The sequence below is a fragment of the Tenrec ecaudatus genome, chromosome 9 (assembly GCF_050624435.1).
Source record: "Tenrec ecaudatus isolate mTenEca1 chromosome 9, mTenEca1.hap1, whole genome shotgun sequence".
Classification (NCBI taxonomy): domain Eukaryota; kingdom Metazoa; phylum Chordata; class Mammalia; order Afrosoricida; family Tenrecidae; genus Tenrec; species Tenrec ecaudatus.
Window position 1 is genome coordinate 131,341,396 of NC_134538.1, and position 23,459 is coordinate 131,364,854.

The 23,459-nt window shown below is 45.6% G+C and overlaps 1 protein-coding gene across 3 annotated transcripts in view; it reads right to left on the bottom strand.

Annotated features, from left to right (window-relative positions):
• The window catches only part of DOCK4 (dedicator of cytokinesis 4), a 481,793-nt gene that overhangs the window by 121,997 nt on the left and 336,337 nt on the right, over positions 1-23,459 (bottom strand). For all 3 annotated transcript variants that reach the window (XM_075558568.1, XM_075558567.1, XM_075558566.1), the window contains exons 18-23: positions 18,708-18,805; positions 18,511-18,594; positions 18,239-18,339; positions 15,055-15,136; positions 13,778-13,948; positions 10,503-10,695 (exon numbers count right to left, since the gene is read on the bottom strand). In XM_075558568.1, the coding sequence (XP_075414683.1) occupies positions 10,503-10,695; positions 13,778-13,948; positions 15,055-15,136; positions 18,239-18,339; positions 18,511-18,594; positions 18,708-18,805 (729 nt within the window). The remainder of the gene's footprint in view (positions 1-10,502; positions 10,696-13,777; positions 13,949-15,054; positions 15,137-18,238; positions 18,340-18,510; positions 18,595-18,707; positions 18,806-23,459) is intronic.

Sequence of the window (23,459 nt, forward strand, 5' to 3'; positions counted from 1 at the left end):
AATTTAGCTACACCTGTTGTTCCTGAATCCAGGCCTTGTCTCAGACCCATTCTCCAGAGAGTATAACGTTCAATATTCTTGCTGAAATAGAGTTGAGATTTGGGGCAGAATGAGCTGCTAATTCTTCCTTACACATTTTAATATTCTAAGCATCTTTTGTCCTTAGAAGGACTTACTATTTTAAGCCCCTTAGCCTTTCTAGAATTCTTCTCAAGTCTTCTGAGGACCATGGTGTCGATCAGTTTGCTCCCCGGTGGCCACGCCCCCACCCACCTTCACTGTGCCCGTGGTTCAGCCTTTCTATGCCAAGACTGCCCCACTCACTCTTCTAAAGATTGTTGGTATCTCTCACGCGGTGGTGTCTCCCCTCCCATGAGCATAAACACTGTGAGCTCATGTCTTTAAAATAACATCTTTCCTTCAAATAGATGCAAACGCCCTTTTTGATCATGTCAGAAAATCAACTTGAGCAGTAGAAAAATAAAATGGACATTATTTCATGACCAGATTATAAATGCAAGATTCAACACTAGAAAAACATGTTGGTATAATCTCCTCAGCAAAGACTGTTAAACACACGCAGCAATTCCTCAGGTTTATCCAGAAGGCCGACAGTGGTCCCTCCATTGCCCTAAAGTGAAGTATTTGATAGAGCCAAGTGATAAACCAAATACGTGCCTCTGTGGTCTATGTTTCGATCTTTTGAGAAAGTAACAGTAAGTGGTTTACTATTTATACCATGATGTCGTGTGCTCACAATTATTTCTTAGTCCATGTTCATTACTCACTGACATATTTCGGAGTGCTAGCAGAGGAAGGGTTGAAATTATTGACTGGTAACTGAAAGGCCAGCAGCTCAAATCCACTCAGTAGATTCACAGGAGAAAAGAGCTAGTGATCTGCTCCCATTCAGACTGAAGCCAAGGAAACCTGGGAGGCAATTCTCTGTCCCCTGGGGCCAACAGAGGTTGCCTTGACTTGATGTACACAACAACATCCCTTGCAGATGCCCTCCTTTCTCCTCAGGCTCTGTTTGCCTTTCTAAGAGATTACATCTGTGCATTTCAGAGGGGGCTAGTCCAGGTTTACAGAAACCAGGAGTAGCTTGTAAATAGCTTGCATAAATTAAAATTCCACTTGCCTCTTAAAAAACAAAACTGATACCTATGAAAGGAATTGAATTTGTAGTTAAAATGTTCCAATAAAGAACATACCAGGTCTAGACAGCTTCACGAGTGACTTCCAAAAAGCATTTACAAAACAAGTCACATCAGTTTTTCACAATGTCTTTCAGAAACTGCAGAACAGATAACAGAAGGTACTCATGTTTGAGGTTAGCTTTACCTGAATGCTGATGTCAGCAAAACACACCACAAGACCAGAAAAATACAGACTGGTGGGACCTTTGGCAAGCAGAGTTTGAGTGTACGTGTGTGTGCACAATTTTAGCAAAATTAATCATATGAGGAGGCTTCAAGGAGGTAGTAAAATTGAATGAGAAGATAATGAAAGACAATGTTGTATCTGAACCTAAAGTGCAGTGCAAATTTTTGTCTTAAACACAATAAGATATGACTTTTTAAAAGGAATACTATTTGCAACAGCATATGCGAATGTCAAACCAAAAGCCAACTCACTGTCAGGAAGGTGATGCCGACTCACAATGACCTTACCGGATAGGGTAATGGCTCCTGTGGGTTTCCAAGTGGAAACTCGTTAGGGGGATAGAAAGCCTCATCTTTCACCCATATGTGAACTACTTAGCACAAATTTCAAAAATACATGTAAGATTCATACATTGCAAATTATAAAACATCAAGGAGAGAGATGAAATGAAACCTAAAGACGCAAGGCTCTGCAGTACTTACTACTTTACAGTAAAAGGATGCACTGTATAAGCCATCCAGCTGCTGGGTCAGCACAGGGAGCCCTCAAGGGGCTCCACTCCAGCGACTCCGGTCTAAGTCCATCTGGATGCAAGCTGAATACTTCATTTTAAAGAATTATTATTTTCTTCTTATTGTTAGTAGTTATTATTACTAGGAGTATAAGCATTGTAGGGGTTATCGTTGGACACACTTGAACACCATAGCTTTAAATTAACAGCTGACACCTTGTATGGGATGAAACACTGAATCAAGTTCAAGGCTTGGTCTGGAAGCACTGTGGCACCATGGGTTAAGTGTTGGGCTGCTACGGAAAGGGTAGTGGTTCAAACCCACCAGCTGCTCTATAGAAGACAGAACTTTCTATTTCCATAAAGATGTATAGTCTCGTAAACATAGGGTGACTTTGAGTTAGAATCTACTGGCTGAGAGTGGAGTTTTAAGCTCATTTGATTATGTCCCTGTGCAGCCAATAGGATTTGATTTCTAAATATTCAGTGTGCATACTATTAAAAAAAACCACTGCCCAACAGTGCCGTCAATCACACTTTGTGTCCAGTGTTTGTAAAAAGATTGCTATTCTCTAGCTAGCAAATTCACTCCTTCCCATTTCTAAGACAGTGTCAGACAATGAAAACGATAGAATGGATGGGTCAATACCAAACAAGCTGAGTGGTTAAAATGCTAATTCTTACCTTTAAAAGAATAATTCTTAGACCCATCAAGGAAGACTAGGAAAAGAAAAAAACAAACAAAAAAGGACCCAAAACAAAACCAAAAAACCCCCTCAAGTTGAACAAACACCAACTTCCTACACATGTAACACTAGACTCTGTTAAGGAGCTTCTCTTTAGGAGGGGCAAAACCCTCACGTTCCATTTCTCAGATAAAAAAGCTCACTGCACTGTGTGTCTTGATGAGCATACAAAGAAAAGGCTTTCATTTGTTTGTTTATACACCCTTGAATAGATCAAGACAATCCTTTCCCATAATTCCCAGTGAGCACAGAGCAGCTGAGAAAGGTCTGTAGATGCCCTCTTCTTCCGTCTTAGTCTAGACGCACTGTTGACAAACATATCTACTGTGGGAGAGCCTGTTGGCATGTGAAATGCTGGTAGCACAGTTTCCAGCTGCATGGCAACATGCAAGCCACAAGAGCATGGCAAACTGATAGACGGTGCTGTCTTTCATTTGTACACAGCAGTTAATCAATAACTATTGCTGCCATGTCTAGGTCCTTAGTACCTAACCTTCAGCATAGTGTTCATTTGTGACAGGACTATTAAGCATCTACCGGTGTATGTCCTAGGTACAGTATGGAAGGTGAATGTAGAGTTGTGATTAGATAAAGTCTCATTCTCTCACAGAGGGGTCACAAGGACAGGATGAGTCAGTCAGGGCGCAGTGTAGCACCGATGAAACTCACAATATTCCTCTGGTTCTTTGAGGTTTCCTCACCCCCGACTATCATGACCCAAGTCCTGGCTTTCACTGTGAGCTAGGCTGGAGCACGTACACAGGTACAGATAAGAGCTCACGACACACGGAATCCAGGTCAGATAGACCCCTCAGGAACTGAAATGGGAGTAGCGATACCAGGAGGAGAAGGGGACGGTGGGGAGAGGGTAGGGGAGAAGAAACCATTGGGGAAGGAAGACAGTTGTCGGTGTAAGTTATTAAATTAATAATTTATGATTCATCAAGGGGTCACAAGGGAGGGAGAGGGGAGGGAGGGGGAAAAAGGAGCTGATACTGAGGACACGAATACAAAGTGTTTTGAAAATGATGACGGCAACATACGTACAAATATGCTTGATACAATCGATGTATGGATTGTTATAAGAGCTGCAAGAGCCGCCAATAAAATGATTAAAAAAAAAGATAAAGTCCTGCTCGCCATGGTTTTCCTCAAGGTGAGGTCAAGGTCATTAAACAAATAAACATCCAATTCCTTGTGTTAGTGCTCAAAAAAAGCAGCACAGGGAACTGAGAGTTCTTAACAGGGTGGCCGCTGGGCGGTCCTTCAGAAAGCGGAGACCAACAGGCTCAGGGAGGAGGTGGGGAACTGGAGTCCAAGCAGAGGCTAGTAGTAAGGACAGGCGGTGAGGAAGGTGAACGGGGCCAGATCATGGGACCTAGAAGATCAACCCTGGACTCTAGTCTCCAACCAATACAAAACTGGAAAGCAGATAAAGGATGCCGAGCTGAGAGCAGCATCCCTTGGCTTGGTTACTGAGAGGTACCTTGGTCTGCTCAGATGGAAACCGAGGCAGCCCAGACGCAGTGGTGACGCGGACTGCAGTGGGGTCAGGAGAAGTGGCCAGAGACAAGGGATGCTATCAGAAGTCTTGGTGATGTGCTGGAGATGAAGGGCCAGGGAGAAGGAGCTGTCAAGAATGGCTTTGAGCGCTAAGGGTGGGTTGGTGCTGTCATGCCCGGAGCTGCAAGGGGCAGGCATAGCCAGAAAGTCGCTGAGCCTTTCCTTTCAGACATGAGAGTTTGAGGAGTCAATAGGACAGTTGCTGAGAGGACAGTTGGACAATCAGGTTTGAAGTTCAGAGAAGAGCTCTGCATGGCCTGCAAACACAAGAGGGCTTCAGCAAGCTAGTGGAAAACAGAAGTAAAACAATGGAATTTCCCCACAAACTTTTTGAAGCCCTCTCATATACATGTGAAAGTGGTAGCAGCATGCAGATCATGAACTGAGGTTAAGTGGGTGGGATGACCCTATATTCAACGAGGCCTCCCTGTTACAAGTACCCTCGACACTTCTCTGATCACAACGACCCACATTCCTCATTCCAACTACTCACTGGAATTCTGCTTTCCTAGGAGTCTACAAGCAGAGTGAGGGCAGGAACTGCATCGTTTAGGTTGCTAGAATGTCCTTAACATACTACCTGGAATGGGGTCTGCCCACAAGAAACAGCTGTTGAATGAAAGAGGCTGAGATGGTTAAGGTTTATTGTGCCAACCTGGCCAGTAAACACCTGTGGGGCTAATTGAAGGGCGGAGAGATAAATGGCTCAGTGAGCCTCGCCTTTCTAGTTCTCGGGTCTCTAACTTTCTGATGGTGGAACCAGGGTGCAGCTGCCTTAGCCAGTTCTCTGCTTCAGCTTGCAAGGCTCACTTCCTGCAAGACATCCCTGAGGAGAAGCCACATGGACCTACCCCGATGCAGCCTTGGGTGCTAGAACACCCATGTGGAGACCCCTGCCAATGCAGAGATGCATACACGTTCACTGACTCAGCGTTACTCCTGCAGTCGGTATCATTGCATCTGTTTTGTGAGATGGAGGAGGACTTTGTGGATTGGTATTGGACATATGGGTTAATGGATTAATGTTGGACTTGTGGACTTGGTCAGCACTGGGTTGGGATGTTTTCTTGATGCACACTTAACCTTTATATAAAACCCTCTCTTATACATGTGTTTCTGTGGATTTGTTTCTCTAAAGTACCCAGACTAACACGGAGGCCTATCCTGAGTTCTACTGGCTCTTATAGGCAACGGAAGTAAAACCTGGTATTTCTGCCTCAGGTTTGAACACAGCTGAAATGGGAGGAACAGGAGGTCAATCTGGTTCCCAGCGACTCCACCTGCTAGTGCTTGCTCTGAGCCACTAGAACGCAGTGTCCCCTGCACCCTGCTCCAGCACAGACAGCAACATCTTCTGCTGGCTCAGGAAAGAAGCCAAACACCCCATCCCCATTCCCTCTCTCCTCCAATTCTGCCAATGTGGACGAGTGACGTGTTAGAAATTAAAAGGTACGGGCTTCAACCTTTCCTGGAGTGAGCTTCAAGGAAGGTGCTTGTCACTGCCAATTAGTACTGAAAGTTTCGGAGAAATGGCAAGAGAGCAAAGATTAAATTGCATCTAAACATGACATGATCCATATACAAAGATCTTAAGAAATCTGTAAAAATGATCATAGAAATGATAAATGAATTAGGCAATTTTCAGCAACCAGACATTAACAACTAAACACACAATGCTACTTGAAATAAAAAGTGAAATTAATTGCATTAAAATAGTTGCAAATACATGAGTTTACATCTATTTTCACACAGCACAGTTAAAAGGTAGGGTCAATTATAATTCTGCTGATGGATTTTTTTTAATCTTAAGTTCTACATTCAGGGTGAGGCACTGCCTAAACCTATTTTTTTCCGCTGTCTCTTCTAAGGAAAGATGTGGAAATCATTTTCCAAAAAACAGTCCTTCCTAAGCAACTCATTAAGTACCTGCACTGGGGATGCTGTCAGGGGTTCGGACTCAGCCACTCTGTGGACGACAGAAGGACACACTGTCTGGTTCTTTGCCATCCTCACAATTGATTGAGCTCATTGTTGCAACCCCTTAACATGGCATAACCTAATTAATATATATCTTTAAACAACCCAGCAAGCATTAAAGCAAGTGCTTAGTAAAACCCAAGAACCATGCCCAGACATGTGGGAAAGCTGTTCACTTCCTGGCAGTGCTTTTGGAGTGCAGGGAGGGCAAAGGCGGTTGGAAAACCCTGGGAGAGCAGCTAGAGGGATAATGGGTGCAGGCGATAAGGGAGAGTGGAGGCCAGGGATCGTGGACTGGAGGGGAAACAGTGGATGCTTCTGACCAAAGGCTTTCTTGAGGGCACATGCAATTTTGGGAGATATGTTTGTGTATTGGTCGATCAACGGGTAGGCTATGTGAAGAAACCTAAGGTTTTAAACATTTGAACAAATGCTCCTGCCCTATCACTCGCTGTGCATCTAGGTATGAGAGGCCATGCTCAGGTAACTCCGCTGTCTTTATTAGAAGGCCCCGTGCTACTTTGCAATCACAAGCGAGCAGAAGAGTTAGAAACAAATGGCATTTCATGTGTGAAAGAAATCTGAACACGGCCAACCCACACAAAGACCAGTGGCAAACTGCACGTTAAAGGCGGCTGAGAGGAATAAGTCTACGAGCTCCCTGGCCATGGTTGTGTGTCCTTGAATTGGCTCTGATGTGTCCTGACCCAGAAGGACCAAGGAGGACTGCTCAGAGGGCTACTCTCATGTCTGCCTCCTGCAGACGGGCCCAAGGGAGGGCAGGAGGGAGTTTCAGACCTCTAACCTCTCTGTTAGCAACTGAGCACTTACCTACTACGGGGCCAGGATACTTTCACATCACCGAAAGGAGTGCCTCTTAACCTTATTAATGCCTGACCCTTCAATACTGTTCCTTATGTTGTGGTGATCCCAACCAGAAAATTATTTTTGTTACTTCATCAAAACTGTTGTTTTGCTACTGTTATGAATCGGGTGACCCTTTGTGAAAGGGCCGTTCAATCCCCAAAGGATCCACAGGTTGAGAACTGCTGACCTAAAGTAAAAAGTAGAGTTGTCAAATCAATAGGCACACCTTTCTAATGTACTGCAGCCTGGAAGGGGACATGGAAACATTATTTGATTATTTTCTTAAGTAAGCCTCACTTTAAAACCTAAAACACTTTTTTTTAAAAAACTTTCTTCCAGGGGTAAAGTATCAGCAAGCCTCTCATCAACAGTACATGCTCAGCATATTCAGATCTTTATACTTAATGCTCTAAGCAGTGTTGAGTTTGGGCTGATAAAATGCTCAATAATAATCCAAAGCAGGAACTCATAAGACTTTCTTAGCAAGAAAATAGTTTGGCAACGACAGTGGACCTGTGCTAAAGCAATCGACAAGTGCCAGCAAGGGAGCCAAACGCAAAACGAATGCAAAAACCACAGCCTGCACGGTGTCTAGAAGACGTGGTCCCTGCTCTTTCTCAACCACTGCCCTAAACTCCCTTTCCCACTCGTCTCCTTCCTCCTTCCTCCCTACCCTTCTAGTCCTCTCGTTTGTCATGCCAAGGAGGCCTGCTTCAAAATCATTTAGCTCTTGTTATCCCTGGCCCGAAGAGCTATGGTGGTACTGTGGGTCAGGTGCTGGGCTGTGAACTAACTGCAAGGTCTGTGGTTCACATCCACCAGTTGCCCCGTAGGAGAAAGATGAGGCTGTCTGTTCTCATTAACATTTACAGAATCAGAAACCCTATCCACTTGATGGCTGTGGGTGGGTAGTATCCCTGGCCTGCAGCCAGTAGCCAGGAATAGAATTTGGGGAAGGAAAAAAAGGTTCCCCATTTTTTATGGCTTAAATAAGCATGACCAACCTCCAGTTGGTTTACACCTTAAATCTAATGTAATTAAATCCACACCTTAGCTATGCCCTTCACTTTAACCTTGGTCAGACCTTTAGTACTAAGAGGCCACGGCAGTGCGATTCAGCCCCCCTGTTTGGTCTTGGACTGGCTCCTACTGCCTGTTCTGGCCAGGTCTGAAGCTGCCCAGTGGCCCCTAACTCAATCTGGCTTTAACAAAAGTGTAATAATGGCTCAGAAATAGTGCCTGACCTTTGACTTCACGAAGAAGAAAGAGAACTAAGACCAACAATGGCCCAAGGTCAATTCCTATAAGGCAGAGGTCAGACATGCCTCCACCTTCCAACCTTCTTTATCAATCTGATACCAGTTGTCCTTCCCAAGGCTGGGCTTGATAACTCATTACAGTGACCACACAAAATTCACAGGACATCCTCACACCTATGAAGTTTATTAGGGAAGTTAGCAGATTTTTTCAGGACCAGAAATGTTCAGGATACAGTTCTTCTGGTAAGAAGCACCCATTCACAGCTATGCCCCACATGCATAAGCCCCCTTGGCCTTAGTTCTGCTTGGGGAATGTTACAATATTCCTTTATCACAGCTGATGTAAGACCAAAGGGCATTCCACTCTGTCACAAGCCTAAGCCTGAAGGTGACCATCCCTAGCTCCACCAGCGAATCCTAGCTCCCTCATTAAATGCCTGGAGAAGGCCACTGTTGACGGAACAGGCAGTAGGAGCATTCCAAGACCAGACAGGAGGGCTGAATCACACTGCCGTGCCCCTCAGTACTAAAGGTCTGACCACGGTTAAAGTGAAGGGCAAAGCTCAGGTGAAAATTTAATTACATTTGCATGGAAGGTTTATTTAAGGTATAAAAAATGGTAGTCTTTGCTTCTTTCCCCACAATCAAGGCTCATGGAAGCAGCAGCCAAGAGACCAAATGGTGATGGCAACATAGGTACAAATATGCTTGATACAATTGATGTATAGCATGTCATAAGAGCTAACAGTCCCTAATAAAATAAGTAAAAAAAGAGAGAGAGATAAAATGATGTATTACATTGGGTAAATCTGCTGTATAAAACTTCTTTAAAATGTTGAAAAACATGGATTTTTTTCTTTCTTTTTGTTGTGAAAAAATTTTAAATTATTTTACTGGGGGCTCATACAGCTCTTAACACAATCCATCCATCCACCCATTGTGTCAAGCACATTTGTACATTTGAAAAACAAGGATGTTCCTTTGAGGACTAAGGTACACCTGACCCAATGCCCGTTATCCTCAATTTCCTCGTATGCGGGTGAAAGTTGAACACTGAAAAGGGAAGAATGGAGGAAAATTGATGCGTCTGAACTATGATGTTGCTGAAGAATACTGACAGCACCATGGACTGCCAAAAGAACGAGCAGATCTGTCTTGGAAGAAGTACAGCCAGAGTGCTTCTTTGATGGGGCCACTGGCTCTCTTACTTTGAATAATAACCCCTGCTCCTGGAGAAGGACGTCGTGTTCAGTAAATGCAGCAGGGCGGTAAAGAAGAGGCCTTTGACACAAATAGGCACCAGCGCTGCATGTTCAAGATCTCTGTCTCAAGCGCTGGAAGCCAAGAGTAGAGGCACCAGAAGCTCCAACCCAGAGACCATGGGACTGAGCAAAGGAGCAGAGGCCAGAGGTGGAGGCAAGGAGATCGTGAGAAAGAGCAGAGACTATACGATTGTGAGACAGAGCAGTGAGCTGTCTTTCTGGCCCAAGGAGACAGAGGCCAAGGCACCACATGGCTGAGAGGCAGGAGGCCAGAGAGATCTGGTTGATTGCTGAGGAAAGGTCTTGGTGGGGACTGTATCCTTATTCTTTACTGTTCTTGACTTTTGCTAACCTGGTCACTCCCTAATAAACCCACTTAATCGGTAAGCACCGTCTGAGTTCTGGGCTATGGAATGGAGTAGCAAACCCAGCCAAAAAGCCAAGTGTTGTGGGAGGAGTGGCTGGTGGCAGAATAGGCTTTAAAGAAGGATGGGGGGGGGGAGGATGTCTAACTTCTGCTTTATGGCAATCAGCTGACTAGGATTCCCCTTCCCCCTTGGGTAATCAGAGGAAGTCAGGTATGGCCCCTTTGTCACGAACTCAAGAGCCTATCCAGTACTGACAAGGAGTCCATAAATAAAGATTGCATGTTGTTGACCGTCAATAAATGAAATATGCAATGAGAAAGCAAAACCATGTTGTACACCAGAACTTGTGATTAGCATCTGAAATTCAATCATTAGCACTTTCATTCTTTCTTCAACGACAAATTTTAATGGTCACAACAGTTTATGGCTTTAAAAAATTGATGAATACATAAATGCAGTCAACCAGCCAAATAAATGACTTTTGGCTGCTGCTGGCCTGACTATAGCCTATAAGGATTATCTTCTTGGAGACCCAATTTCAACCTGTGGACCCTGGGGGCTACCTGGGTTGGTATACAGCTGGCTCTCCACGGTCTTGCCAATGCACTGCAGCTTGACAGCCTGCAGGGCGTCATCCACGTGCATGATGGTCGGCAGGCTGCCCAGAGTGTCCTGCACCAAGTTGGCCACCTCCCGGACATCAAAGAGCTTCAGCAGCTCGGAGTACACAGCTGGGAAGGAGCTGAGAAACACGGCCTTAGAAAGAAGAAGAAATCAGCATCAATTCCAAAACTGGTCTCCAGAAGTGAGCTGTAAAATGTCAGTGAGCTTAGGAACCACATCTTCGAATGGTAGAGAGATAAATGTAAAATCTTTGTTTCCTAAAGCTAGAAGGACAAACTCAAACAATGCCAACAAGTAGTACACTAGATGAGGGCAGTTTCTTGAAATGTGCAAACATGCAACCTAATAAAACTGGAAAATTCCTGAAAATCATGATTGGTTACAGTTTTACAGAATCAGCGAAAAGCAGCTTGATCGGATGGAAAGAATGTTTAAGCAAACACAAGGCTTCTGGTCACTGTGATTTAATCCAGACAGAAAACGCTTTCTAAAATGCTCCCTTACATCTCATTTACCTTTAAGAAATTAAGCGCATGACTACCCCAAAGCATCCAGCTAAGGGGTTAAGGTTAAAAAAAACCCAAAATAACACAGCCCAGAGTACTAGAAGAACTTTGTGATATTAGTGCTGAGGGGGCACAAAGGGTTAAGTGTTCCACTACAAGCCAGCAGGTTGGTGGTTTGAACCCACCCAGCAGCCTGTCGGGCCTGGGGTTGGTTTCCAAAGGGTCCCAGCCTGGACAATCCTATACAGTCCAGTTCCCCGGGGACACACTCTGAGTTGGAATTCCCTCAGTTGGAACTGACTACAGGCAGCTTTGCTTCTTCCCAACTCTTTGACCGAGACAGGCCATTTTACTTCCCCAGGACTGACTTTTATTACAGACAAAATGAAAATATCACTAGACTGATTCTGTGGGCTGCTTCAAAAACCTGTTGTAAGTCAGAACTGTGCACACGGATATAGACAAGGACCAATGTTCTTAGGCTAAGCAAACTGTTGATAATAGATTTCCGGAAACCAATTATGCTGACATCACATCTTCAAGGGACATGCTCAGAAAAGGCGTGGTGGTGGCTAGGATGATGCACTAAAACAAATAAACCAAGTCTTTTAATGTTGCACAACCAGATGGCAGTGGAAGGGAGGGGAACCTGGTCTCCACTCAGCCTACAGGAGGGAGGAGGCAGACGTTTTCAGTAAGCCGGGATGGATATCAGTGCAGCTGGATTGCCAATGAGATCTGACACGAGAGGAAAGTAGGTCGAGTCTCCATGTCCCAATGATGCAAACATGGAATCAAATGCAAAGATTTTAGTATTTATTTATACAGCAGCAGCAAAAACAGCGAGGAAAGCCAAGACCCATTTTTTATGTCAGAGCCATCAAAATGCTGAAGGTCTTGAAACTGCAGCTCCACTTCAATGTGATTGAAATGGAAAACTTGGTATATCTCATGAAAGACTCTATTTATAGAACCTTTATTTCACTCTGCACAGAGCTGAGTCATACGGATGAAGTTAAGAAAATAAAATAAAATGGGTCCAGCATTTTGATTCAATATACTGAAAAGTTACCGAAGTTGATTTCCCCTAGGAATGCCTTAATTTATCCATTAATTCTTTTTTTTATGTCTTACAAAGAAGTTTCTGGAGGTGCCTGCAGTGTGAGATACATACATAATGGGCTGTTAATAAAGGATAAAGGCCCCAGAACCTGGCAAGGAGGGCAGCTGCACCGAGCGATCTCAGCTAAGACTTCGTGAATTGCAAGTAAAAATAAAAGCAAAACTCCGACTTGACCTTCCTGGTAGACAAAACAAATCGGAAAAGATTGAATTAGGATCCACCCTATGCTAGTATGACCTCATGTTTACTTAATTGATAACATGTTCATGGACCCCCATTTCCAAACAAGGTTGCATCCACACCTGAGGACTTCACTTCAGGAGGCACAATTCAAGCCATAGCAAACCTTTTGGAGAGACGGGTGTTTGTGGAGTTCAGTGAGAAACTATGACTTAAGGGCCTGAAAGTAAAAAGTATATATATATATACTTCTGATATGAATCAGAAGAGGACCTTTTTCCCTATGATGGGTAGAAGTGGAAAAGCTCACAATGAAGCCTCAAAGCCTAAAACATTTCACATTTCCATTTTTGAGGATTCTGGTTAGTCTACTGGAATATCCTTCTCCAGTATCAAATGCTGTAAGCCCAGTGTGGTCAGTGGGCCACTTGCCATTGAGGTTTCTGGCCAGTTCCTAAAGGACAGGATTGTGGCCTCTAGAGTCCAAAACCAAATGGACAGGGTCAGAAGGACAGCCTCTCACAGAATGGAAGCGCAGGCTACATTTGCACAGCAGGGAGGTGCTGCAGAATAGTCCATAAACAGCCAGAATTGCACAGCACCTTTATTGGGGGGAGGTACCATTCTGGTTTTTTGTAACTGTGCATTACTTTTTCCAAACGTCACATGGCACCAAATTGTAATCAAACTCTCGAATATCTGCTTCTGCCTTCTCATCTCCCATTTAATGTTTAGTTCCTTGATGATCACATCTCCAGGGGACAGGTTTTATTCAAACAAGTTAGTAGAATCAAAAGCAGAAGAAAAAGACAAAGAGATATTCAGGTTCCTTTCTTGGAATACGGTCAAGGCCATGCCCTTTTCAAAGTGGACGGATCCCATCCTGAGACGGAACAGCATAGAAGTCACAGCAGCACTGGTCAGGTACAATCTGCCTCCCGGCCAACTAGGGTTGAGTGAAAGAAAACAAAACCACACACAGTAGAGCTGAGTCCCATCTAATGAGTCCGAAGTCGGCAGATTAACATTCAGTGTGGGGCTTGGGGCACAATACGTGCAGTTGCCTGGCTCTAGTGAAATTCCTTCCCAGGGCCGGCCAATGGTGACAGCTTGTCCAATCATAAGTATGCATGTTGGCAAGCAGAATCAAGGCTGGGGCAGAATCAGTGTCCTTTCCATTCACGCAGAGCGCAGTCTGAACACAAGCAACTCACTTATGCCCTGATGGGACTCAGAAGAGGTGCAGTGTTCACCGACAGCTAGGTTAGAAATATAACCGGGGGATTGGGGTGGGGGTGGGGGTAACATGGGGCTGTCACTCAGCACACATTTGATATTGCTGCTATGGAAAAGTCATCGGGGCCCAAATTATCCTTCTATTCAATAAAGAGTGAAAAGCAATCACCTGTGATTGAGATAAAGCTCCCGACCCTTTGCTCTCCTGGGAGAGAAAGAAGCGGATTGACATAAGGAGCTCCTGGATGCAGCAGCGGAATTCCTCCTCGTTTTGTCCACCAGTGGCCAGGGAAAAGAGCCTTCGGGACTGAACGATGTACTTAAAAATGTACTCCTGAGCCTTAAAACAAATATTGAAAAAGTCAGCTTCAAATGGGGACCAGAAACACGCATCACTCTTTAACGAATCAGGGTTCAGCGCCAGGCTTTTAAATGATTGATCTCAACACGGAGGCCCTGTGAGGGTTTTGAGCTTAGCTGATGTTCAATGAGAGCAATGTTTCTACCCAATGGGAGAAAAAGGACAGCCCCTAAAAAAATCTAGATAATTCTCTGGAGTTTGGAACCTTAAACACATTTTCAATGTCCAGGTGCTTTTTTAATTCAGTCAACAGAATGATGAGTATCTATCTGGCTGTCAAAAATGATCCTGCTTTGCTGGGAGGTACTTCCCACCCCAGGTTTTTACCTTCCATCAGAAACAAACGATAGCTATATCATCAAACACATACTTGTTTCATAATATATATATATTATGAATATATATATTTTTCTCTAAGGATCCCTGTTAGGCACAGGGCTAGCTAACCATAAGGCTGGCCATTCAAACTCTCGGCTGCTCCTTGTGAGAAGAAGAGGAGGCTGCTTGCTCCATCCCATAAAAGATTCCTTGGAATCTTAGAAACCCTATATGGACAAGGGTCATTGGCAGTTCGTTTCTCAGGTGATATATTATCTAATTCTAAGGCTGTTCAATGGAATGTTACCCAACAACAGAAATCAGAACTGGGCAGTTTAAGAAGGAAGTGGTGTTCCTTGTGACTATAAGAAATTGTATTACTTGTGAACATCTCCAGTGACTGCCGAACCAAGCAGGGCTCAGAGGTAGGGCAGCTTTCAATCAGGAGACCCGGCAAGACCTCTGGTTTCCACATTTCAATCACTACTAAGAAACCACACGATTCTCTTCCAATTTAAGGTAAATGATTTTCTCGTGGTCACTATCAGGGCAGGGGACTTCTAACCTACGTGGACATGCCTGGGGAAATCCCTTACCAATCCTGTCAGCTCTGAGCAGACATAAACTTATTAAGATCTTTGATTCTGAGTGTCCGTAATGCATCATCACCAATTACTGTCTGTGTGGAGGAAACCAATTAGTTTTAAGCATCACTGTGCAAAAGCTTTGTTGGATCTTGGTATCTGGTATCAACAGGATATTCCTACCTTCAGCACCTCCTGGATGTGCTCTTGCCGCTCAGCCTCGGTTATCCTGTCCACGTACCACTTGAGCACTTTAATGAGGTCTCTACAAGGCAGGGGAGAGGGAGGAGAGGCGATGTGCTGAATGAAAAACCAGACTAATTCTCAATTACATGCCCCCCAGATAAAACGCTCGTTGTTGTCCTAAATGACTTGTTTTTTTTCTCCATCCATTCTCATGTGTTAAAAGAGTCTGCACTAGATGTAAAAAGAAATTAGACAGAAAGTGTTTGGGCGAGTTTTTGTTAATGGTGACAGACGAAGTAGGAAGAAGATAGGGATGCAGGTCGGGCAACATGAGGGTCGCCGGTGTCATGGGATTGTACATATGGAAACTGCTAAACGGATGAATGCTGTGGATATTTGCCTCAAAAAAATAAAGCATCAGGCAAATAGCTTACTTCCAAAATAAATCGGGAAATAAAAACACTGCAGACAAAGACTTTATTGGCTCTCAAGGTTCACACCTGCCACACACACTATTACTTCATGATGGTACCAGGTCAGCCTGACCTCACCACTACTCCCTTTGGAACCTGGAAAAGGAAACAAGACTTCCTCCTATTGAGATTTCCCTCCACCGTGGGTCCTGCTGTTTCTGGCACAGCCTCCAAACCGCGGAGACAAACAGGAGAGAAAAAGTCTGGTCAGGGAAATATCTGGAAGCATGCGTGCCCCGGCCAATGTTGGACACGGCTAAGTGGAGCTCTTTTCCTCAAGGACTTTGTAAACAGCTGGGTGTACTAAACACCACTCAGCTGGAGGCAAAACGCTGACAGCACATGTCCCCACTCCAATGCACAGATCCTTGGATTCATACTCAAGGGCATTCTCTGATCAGTGGGGAAAACAATGCTCATGGTCAAGTCTACCTTAGTCGGACCTTTTCCAGAAAATCCAACTATTTAATTATTATCAGTATTTTAAGAAAGAAAATCTGAATTAAAAATGAAACAGAACCCAGCTCTCCAGATGACAGTCTTTCTACCTTGACCCTGGGCCAGTCTCTGGTTTCTAGGCAACCTAAAGATCACACAGGAATTTCTGACAGCGGTCCTCCTCCTTCCCTCGCAGTCTGGGCCGAATCCAGGGCCATGCTGCTGCCCGTGTTATGGTCAAGCTAAGTTTCCAGTGACTTTCCGGCCGGAGAAGATTTCCCCAGGGCTTGATTTATCTTCTTAGGGCTGATTAACCTGAAGAGCTCGGAATTACTGGTGAACCTGAAGTGTTAGACCCACACTCGTTCTTCAGTTTCCGATGGGGAGCCCCTTCCGATGCAGTCACCTTCTCATCTGTTGGGGGCTGGTTGAGTCAATTCCAGCCCACGGGGACTCTGCATGACAGAAAGAAGCGCCCATCGGGTTTTCTAGGCTGGAATCTTGACAAGCACGGATTGCCAGCTCTTTTCTCCCGCAGCCATGCTGGTGAGTTTCAACTGCTGACTTTTCGGGTAGCATCCATGCCCTTCAGCCCCCGAACTGCCAGAGCACCTGATGCCCTCATAAACTGAAACCCGCTGCTATCGAGGCGATTCCAACCCAGAGGGAAGCTATGGGTCCCAGGAGAACTGCCCCACGGGGCTTCCGAGGCTGCCCACCTTACAGCAGAAAACCGGTACACCTCTCCTGCAATCCCTCATACAAAAACCCAAACACAGCACACTGCCATCACGTTGAATGTGTACAGCACGCTCACAACTAAATGGCCCTGTGAGTTTCCAAGCCTGTAACTCTGTACAGGAGTAGAAAACCTTGTCTTTCTCCCATGGACTGGCAGGTTGTTTCAGACGGTTGATCTTGTGGTCAGCAGCCCAATGTGTAACCACTCTGCTACACGGCCAGGGCGCGCTCGGACCAGGGCCCAAATGGTTGGGCTGAGTGGCAGAGCTTTGCTGAACCTTTCCAGCTGATTCCTGTTGCTATAGCTCACCTTTGGTATCAAGCCAGGTTGACGGAGGGTCCAAATCTGGCACAAATCACTCCATGCACGTCAGTGGTGAAGGCGTCATTCTTTAACATGAGGGATCAGCAATACCCAAGTAAACAAAATCAGGTGCTTTATTTGAACTACCGCCCTTTATGCATCACGTCTATGGAGGAAGGAGCGCAAAAAGCTAGCTCTGTCTTTTTAGCTCACCTCTGGGGATCTATTACGTGTGCATGCTCACGGATGCTAAAGACAAAAAGGTAAAAACGTGGGTAGAACAGCCATGACAGTGCTGGCAGAGGTAGGTGGAATTAGCAGGGTCTGTGTGTGGGCTGCATTCAAGCAGGGCCAGAAGACAGGGAAGAAACTGTGCATCAGACAGAAAGAAGGCATTGCCTTCTGGTGATTATCCACGAAGCCTAGTGGAGGCAAGAAGGAATGTGAATGTTTTCTCATTCACGCTTAGCTTCACGAGCCTATACTCTACCTTGGAGTGAACAGAAAAGACCATGACATTGTAGCTGCTAATTGCAAGGTTGGCAGTTCAAGCCCCCTTGGAGGTACCTCAGAAGACAGGCCTGGCCATCTGCTTCCTTGGGCTTCCTTGAGAACCCAAGGGAACAGTTCTGCTCTGCATCCAGGAGGGCACGGGCGCGAGCTGGCATCCACTGGACAGCAACTAACCACAGCAAGACCCAAAGGGGAGGTTTCCATGGCTGGACTGCTTGCTGGCGGGGATCAGGTCTTCCTCCTCTTAGTGCCTCCCACGCAGTGGGGGCCCAGTAGACATGGTGCTGCATAAACGAATTTAAAATCGTCTGGAAGCCAGGCTGGTTCCTCTCTGGGTTTCTTCTGTAGCAGCATCAATCATCATCAAGGAGGAGGAGGACTAAGTGGGGCTCTTGAAAGCCCAAGTGGAATCACCAGGCATTTCAGACTAAAGGCTCTCAAGGGAAACAGACAAGACGAAAACACTATCATTCTGGTCTCAGGAATAGAACTTGGGATGTTCTCTTTCTCTCCCTCTCTTCTCTTAATCAAAATAAGCTCAAGCCATTAAAAACAAGAGTGGTTGGGGGAAAGCGCCTGTCTCAAGAGACACTTGGGTTGCTGTGCTTCATTTCTTCCTACATGCCTTTGAAATTTTTCTTACGTAACTGGTCTGCTTAGAAACGCTCTAAAGGACCTGCTTCCAAAGCAATTATAAGATGAAAGGTCTCACCTGTATGCAAGCGCCCCAGCAAAATGGCTCTCAATGTACGTGTCCATTACAGGTTTGAAATGATGAAATTTGCTATCCTGCAGCAGATTTATTATGTGAACCTAAACAAAGGGAAAATTGAGTTTTCAAAAATGCATGCAAATCAAGATGGCCTTTTGTTATTCTTCAATGAACTGTGATGCTATTAAGTGCAAATTTCTGAAGCATTCTTAACAAAGGCATGATGGACAGACCCAATTGTTCAAAGGCTATTAAAGTCAATTTACACTCACCAAAGAATCAAACACTTTAGATCCATATTTTTGGGAGTTTTCATCTAAAATTCCAAATAAGGTATCCAGTGTATCTTGTAGGAACTGTTACAATAAAGTAGAAGGGGAGGATGAATAAGCAATATAGGCTCTGTCCCTCCTCCAGCAGTTCTTTCTCTCTCAATACCCAGGAAAGTAGTAATGGGACGGTGATATACCTTAACAATCTCTGAGCCATCGATTTCTTTTAATTTAGAGAGACAGCCGGTGATCTTGTCGGGGTGGGTTCTCCATTTCAGAAGATCAAGCATGTCGCCTTTCCAAAGAGAAAAAGAATCTGAGTGTCTGTCATAGAAAAAAAGTCCCTGGCAGGAGCTCTTATCAAGGGCTCAAGTAGAAAGGAAATGTTTTGAGAATGATGATGGCAACAAATGTACAAATGTGCTGACACAATGGATGGATGGATGGATGGATTGTGATAAGAGTTGTATGAGCCCCCAAGAAAATGATTTTTTAAAAAGAAAGAAAGGAAACAGTCCCTTGAATGAAGTATTTGACTGGGAAAGTGGAATTCCCAAACACAATGCCTACCCTGCCTTCTCACGCCAGTTGCAGGGACTACAGAATATGATCAGGCCTCTCGGAGGGCGGAGATGACAGCATACGATACCTATTTCGTCTCTCCTTACGCTGTGATTTCCTAACTCCTTCTCATCCCCCTGAGCTCCTGTGATTGTTGGTGCCGCATGCCATTCAATTGGTTCTGACTCAGACTGACCACATGGACAACAGAATGAAACACTGCCCGGCCCAGCACCATCCTCGCCGTGGCTGTTACGTGTGAGCCTGTTGTCGTTAGGCACGGAGCCAATTCCACTCCTTTCCCTTTGGTGCTGGCCCTCTACTTACACAAGCAATGTGTCCCTTTCCAAGATCCTGGTGGTACAAACCGCTAACCCGCTCAGCTGCTACTCGAAAGACTGGAGGGACAAACTCACCCACAACGTCCTTGGAGGACAGGCCTATTTACTTCTGAACAGTCCACCACTGAAATCTTCATGGGGCAGTTTCATTCTGACGCACATGGGGTTGCTAGAGGCTGAAATGGACTTGGGGGCATCCGGTTTTGATGACTGGATTTTCAGTTCTTCAGATCAGGTTAGATGTTGCTACCCTAGGACGGTTTCCCTGAAATCTCTAGACTGAGTTTAGAATCCCTGGCAGTGTAACAGATAAGCCCTCCACTGTCGGATGAAAGGTTTCCAGTTAAAACCCTTTGTGGAAAATTATTAAAATAAAATAAAGCATTGGGGAAAAAAAACTCTTTGTGGCAGACTGGTGATCTGCTCCAGCAATGATCATCGCAGCCACAGGCAGGAAACCCAAGGGCCAGTGCTTTTTTGTCACATGGGGGTTCTGGGTAGGGAATCATCTTGACATACTCCCACATCGCATGAGGACTTACAGTGTCTGTCTGTGCTCCCAATTAGCCTTAGTTAGGGCATCCCCAGAGCCAGGAATATGGCAGGCCTACAGCAAAATAAATTTACAAAAACCAAGCCCACTGCCAACCAGTTGTTTCTGACTCAGTGACCCACAGGCTGGAGTAGAGCTGCTCTGGTGGATTTCCGAGGCTGTTCGGGCGCAGAAAGGTTCACCTTTCTCCAGAGGCAGCCTTGGTGATTCTGAACTGCTGAGGTTGTGGTTTGCAGCCCAACGCAAAGCTCGCTGTACCACCAGGCCTACAGCAAGCAGTCAGTACACATTTGCTGAAGAATGTCTGCATCATCTCAGGAGAATGGGAGTCGCTTGAGAGCAGAGCTCAGCATAACTCATGGTGCCCACCCCACACAGTGCCCATACCACCTCATTCTGCCCACCAATGCAGGTCTTCTTGATCATGTGACCCAAACTCCACAGGGGGATAAGGCCCCTGCACTACAATGGCAAGGCCAGTGAACTGGCAGAATTATCTAGTGAAGCCTTAGCCTTAAAAGTGCCGGTGCACACACTCATTTTCCATCGTGGATTCTTGGCAAGCTCTGGGCTCAGCTACCCAATTTGCTCCCCCTTCCTCAATGGACAGTGCGTGGGTCCCGAGTCCCACAGGATCCTCATTGACCCTCTGTGTGAATCCTGCAACATCCTTTCTGAACACGTGTGCGTCGGAATAAAAGTGCATTCCATACATTTTCAGTAGCTGACTGCTTAGAAATACATTCTCCCCTTGACTCTGCTGGAAAGAAATCGGAAAGGCTCCTGACAATGGTGCCCATGCTGGCTCCAAAGGAAGCTAGAGGACCGGTGGTTACTGGAGGTCACAGAAGGCAGGCAGCAGCTGACAAGATTTGTGCATTCAAGGGAGTATCAAGGGCTGGGACCCAGCAGGGCAGGTCTCCCTGGGCGCAGTGGGGCCGAGTGGTTCAGGGTCACCACGAGTGTGTCCAGAAGGGAACATAAAACACTCACGGGAAAACCCTTGCTGCAGGACAATCCCAAATAGGACTTGTTGAGACAGAAGGAACAAGAGTGCAGTTCAGGGGAGACGAGATATGAAGGAAGTGGTTCTGACGAGCCAGGAGATAGGGTGTCGTGGTCAGAAACGAGAACAAGCATAAGAATTGCAAGAGGGCAACAGAAACCAGGTGCACCCCAGCCCCCGAGACCCTCATGGTCAAGTATTTCATCCTAACGAGGACTGTGGATCCTTAACACACAGGGATAAGGGCAGGAGGATGGCACTTCGGACTTGGAAAACTAAAGGAAACTTAAAAAGTGAAGAAGAGATTTGCAAGGTGTTTATAACAACCACTTAAAGAAGAAAAACAACAGAACAAATGGTCGCTGTTCATAGCTCACTCAGACATGCTGGGGATTTGATGGAAAGCTTTCTGGGGAATGATTGGTTATATTTTTAATCTTCCACTGAGAAAGACCCACAGTGGCAGAGGCGAACCTCCAGGATTCACTGCTCCGTGGGCTTCCTCCCGCCCCCTCACTGCCTCCTCAGTTCCTGCTGCCCCACTTCCTGCTCCCTACCTCCTACTTCCTGCATGGCTCTGCAGGTAAGCTCCTCTCCAGGCAGGAGCCTTTCCTGGCACACCTCCCTGGTGCCTGCTTCCACTCCCTCTGCAGGCAGGCACTCCGCCCTGCTCTGCGCTCTCTTCCGCGGGAGCATGTGGGGAAATGTGACTCTGGAGGGGGAGGAGGAGGTTCTGCTGGGCAAAATGACACCCGCAGAGGCAGCAGGGGGAACAGGGAGTGTCCTGAGCAGAACTGGAAAACAGATTCCAGTGTCTGGACAATTCGATCAGGATGAAGCTGTTTACCTTTGCAGACGCCTCCAAATGGAGCATTCAGGGTGGTAAAAGCAGTACGATCCTCTGGTCAGAGTGAATGAGGCACGCAAAGAACTCATCGGTCAGGCGAACTGGCTACCTCCTAGGCCTCTGATGAGTCGTGTGAGTGGCAAGTTAGGAGTGGGGCCTACCACTGAAAACAGGCATTTCCTACCTTTCATTCAACCTGCATTTACTAAAGAGCCATGGCAGAGTTGATTCCAACTCTTGGGAACTCTGTTACAGAGCAGAACGGGGCTCCATTGGGTTTCTTTGGCTTACGATTCATGGAAGCAGACCACCTGGTCGTTCTGCCACGGCACCGCCGCCGGGTGGGTCTGAACCACCCCACCTTTAGGTTCGTAGTCGACCACAAACAGTGTGCACCAAATGGGGACTGGGGCATTTATGAGGTGTCTGCTTTTGTGCCCAGCCTAATGAGAGGGATAAAATGTGTAGTGACATGACTGCATTTTCCAGAAGCTTTCTTTGCCCGCGCAGGGCCCTGTACCCATGAACAATGCGGGGTGGGGGTGGGGGGGGGAAGCGTGCACACACACTGCAGGCATCCCGGAATGCAGCTCTGCCCAGGAAACTGTTCCTAGACATCACATCGTTTGCTAAATGCCCAATTATAAGGGAAATGGGATTTGTGCATTTTCCAAGTAGCGCAAAATGAATATATAGCAATTTAATTCCAATTTGGAACTGGGGGACTTCGACACAGAGATGGTGTGTCTGGCATGTAAATTTCAGAAAGCTCAACCAACTTCCTTTTCCCATCTCATCTGTTGAAACCCGTGATTCATTTCCTGGTGCATTCTGAGCTGCCATACATCAACCAAACTGAAAATCAAAATGAAAATTTAGCACTTATCAGTCTCTAACAGCCAGGACAGCCACTGCACTGAATTGTGATCCTGCCTCCCCTACAGGGAGGTGCTTAGTGTGTTGAATTGTTTACTTGGCCATATTTTCCTGTTTTGACAAAGTACCAACTTCGAGTCATCAGGATCTGGTTCACTCTGTCCGATGTTGTGAAATCCCCAGGAGACTTGAGTCCCATCAGGTTTTCAATGGTGCTTTTTTGTTGGTAAATTATCAGGCCTCTGGATAGACTTGATCTCTGGGCCTTCTTGTTAGCAGTTGAGCACATTAGCTATTTGCAGCATCAGGGACTCCCAGAATTTAATACAACCCGAGAATTAGGCTCTGGAACACACCGCTAACTAAGTAGCACAGGATGGTTAAAAACCCCAAGCCAGCACCAGGTCGACTCTAGTCACTTCACAGCCTTCTCGGGGGAGACTGTCCCCTGCAAAGGCTTTACAATCCATCACACTGTACATGGAGATTTTATTTAAGAAAAGTTATTAGTTACTGATCACAAATAAATTCTGATCAATGACAAATTGTGCTAACTTGGTAATAGCTACTTTCAATCAAATTCACAAAAAGTAAATTATGCAGTTGATATCTCAAAAGTATTTTTGAAAGAGGATATGAAAAAGGTCATAAAAACATGACAGGAGTAAGTTGTTTCTTTGTTTCTTCCCCCACTAAGTGCTAAGCAGATACTCTAATACTGCATACAGAATTGACAGTTCTGTGATCAACCTCATGGTGATGCAT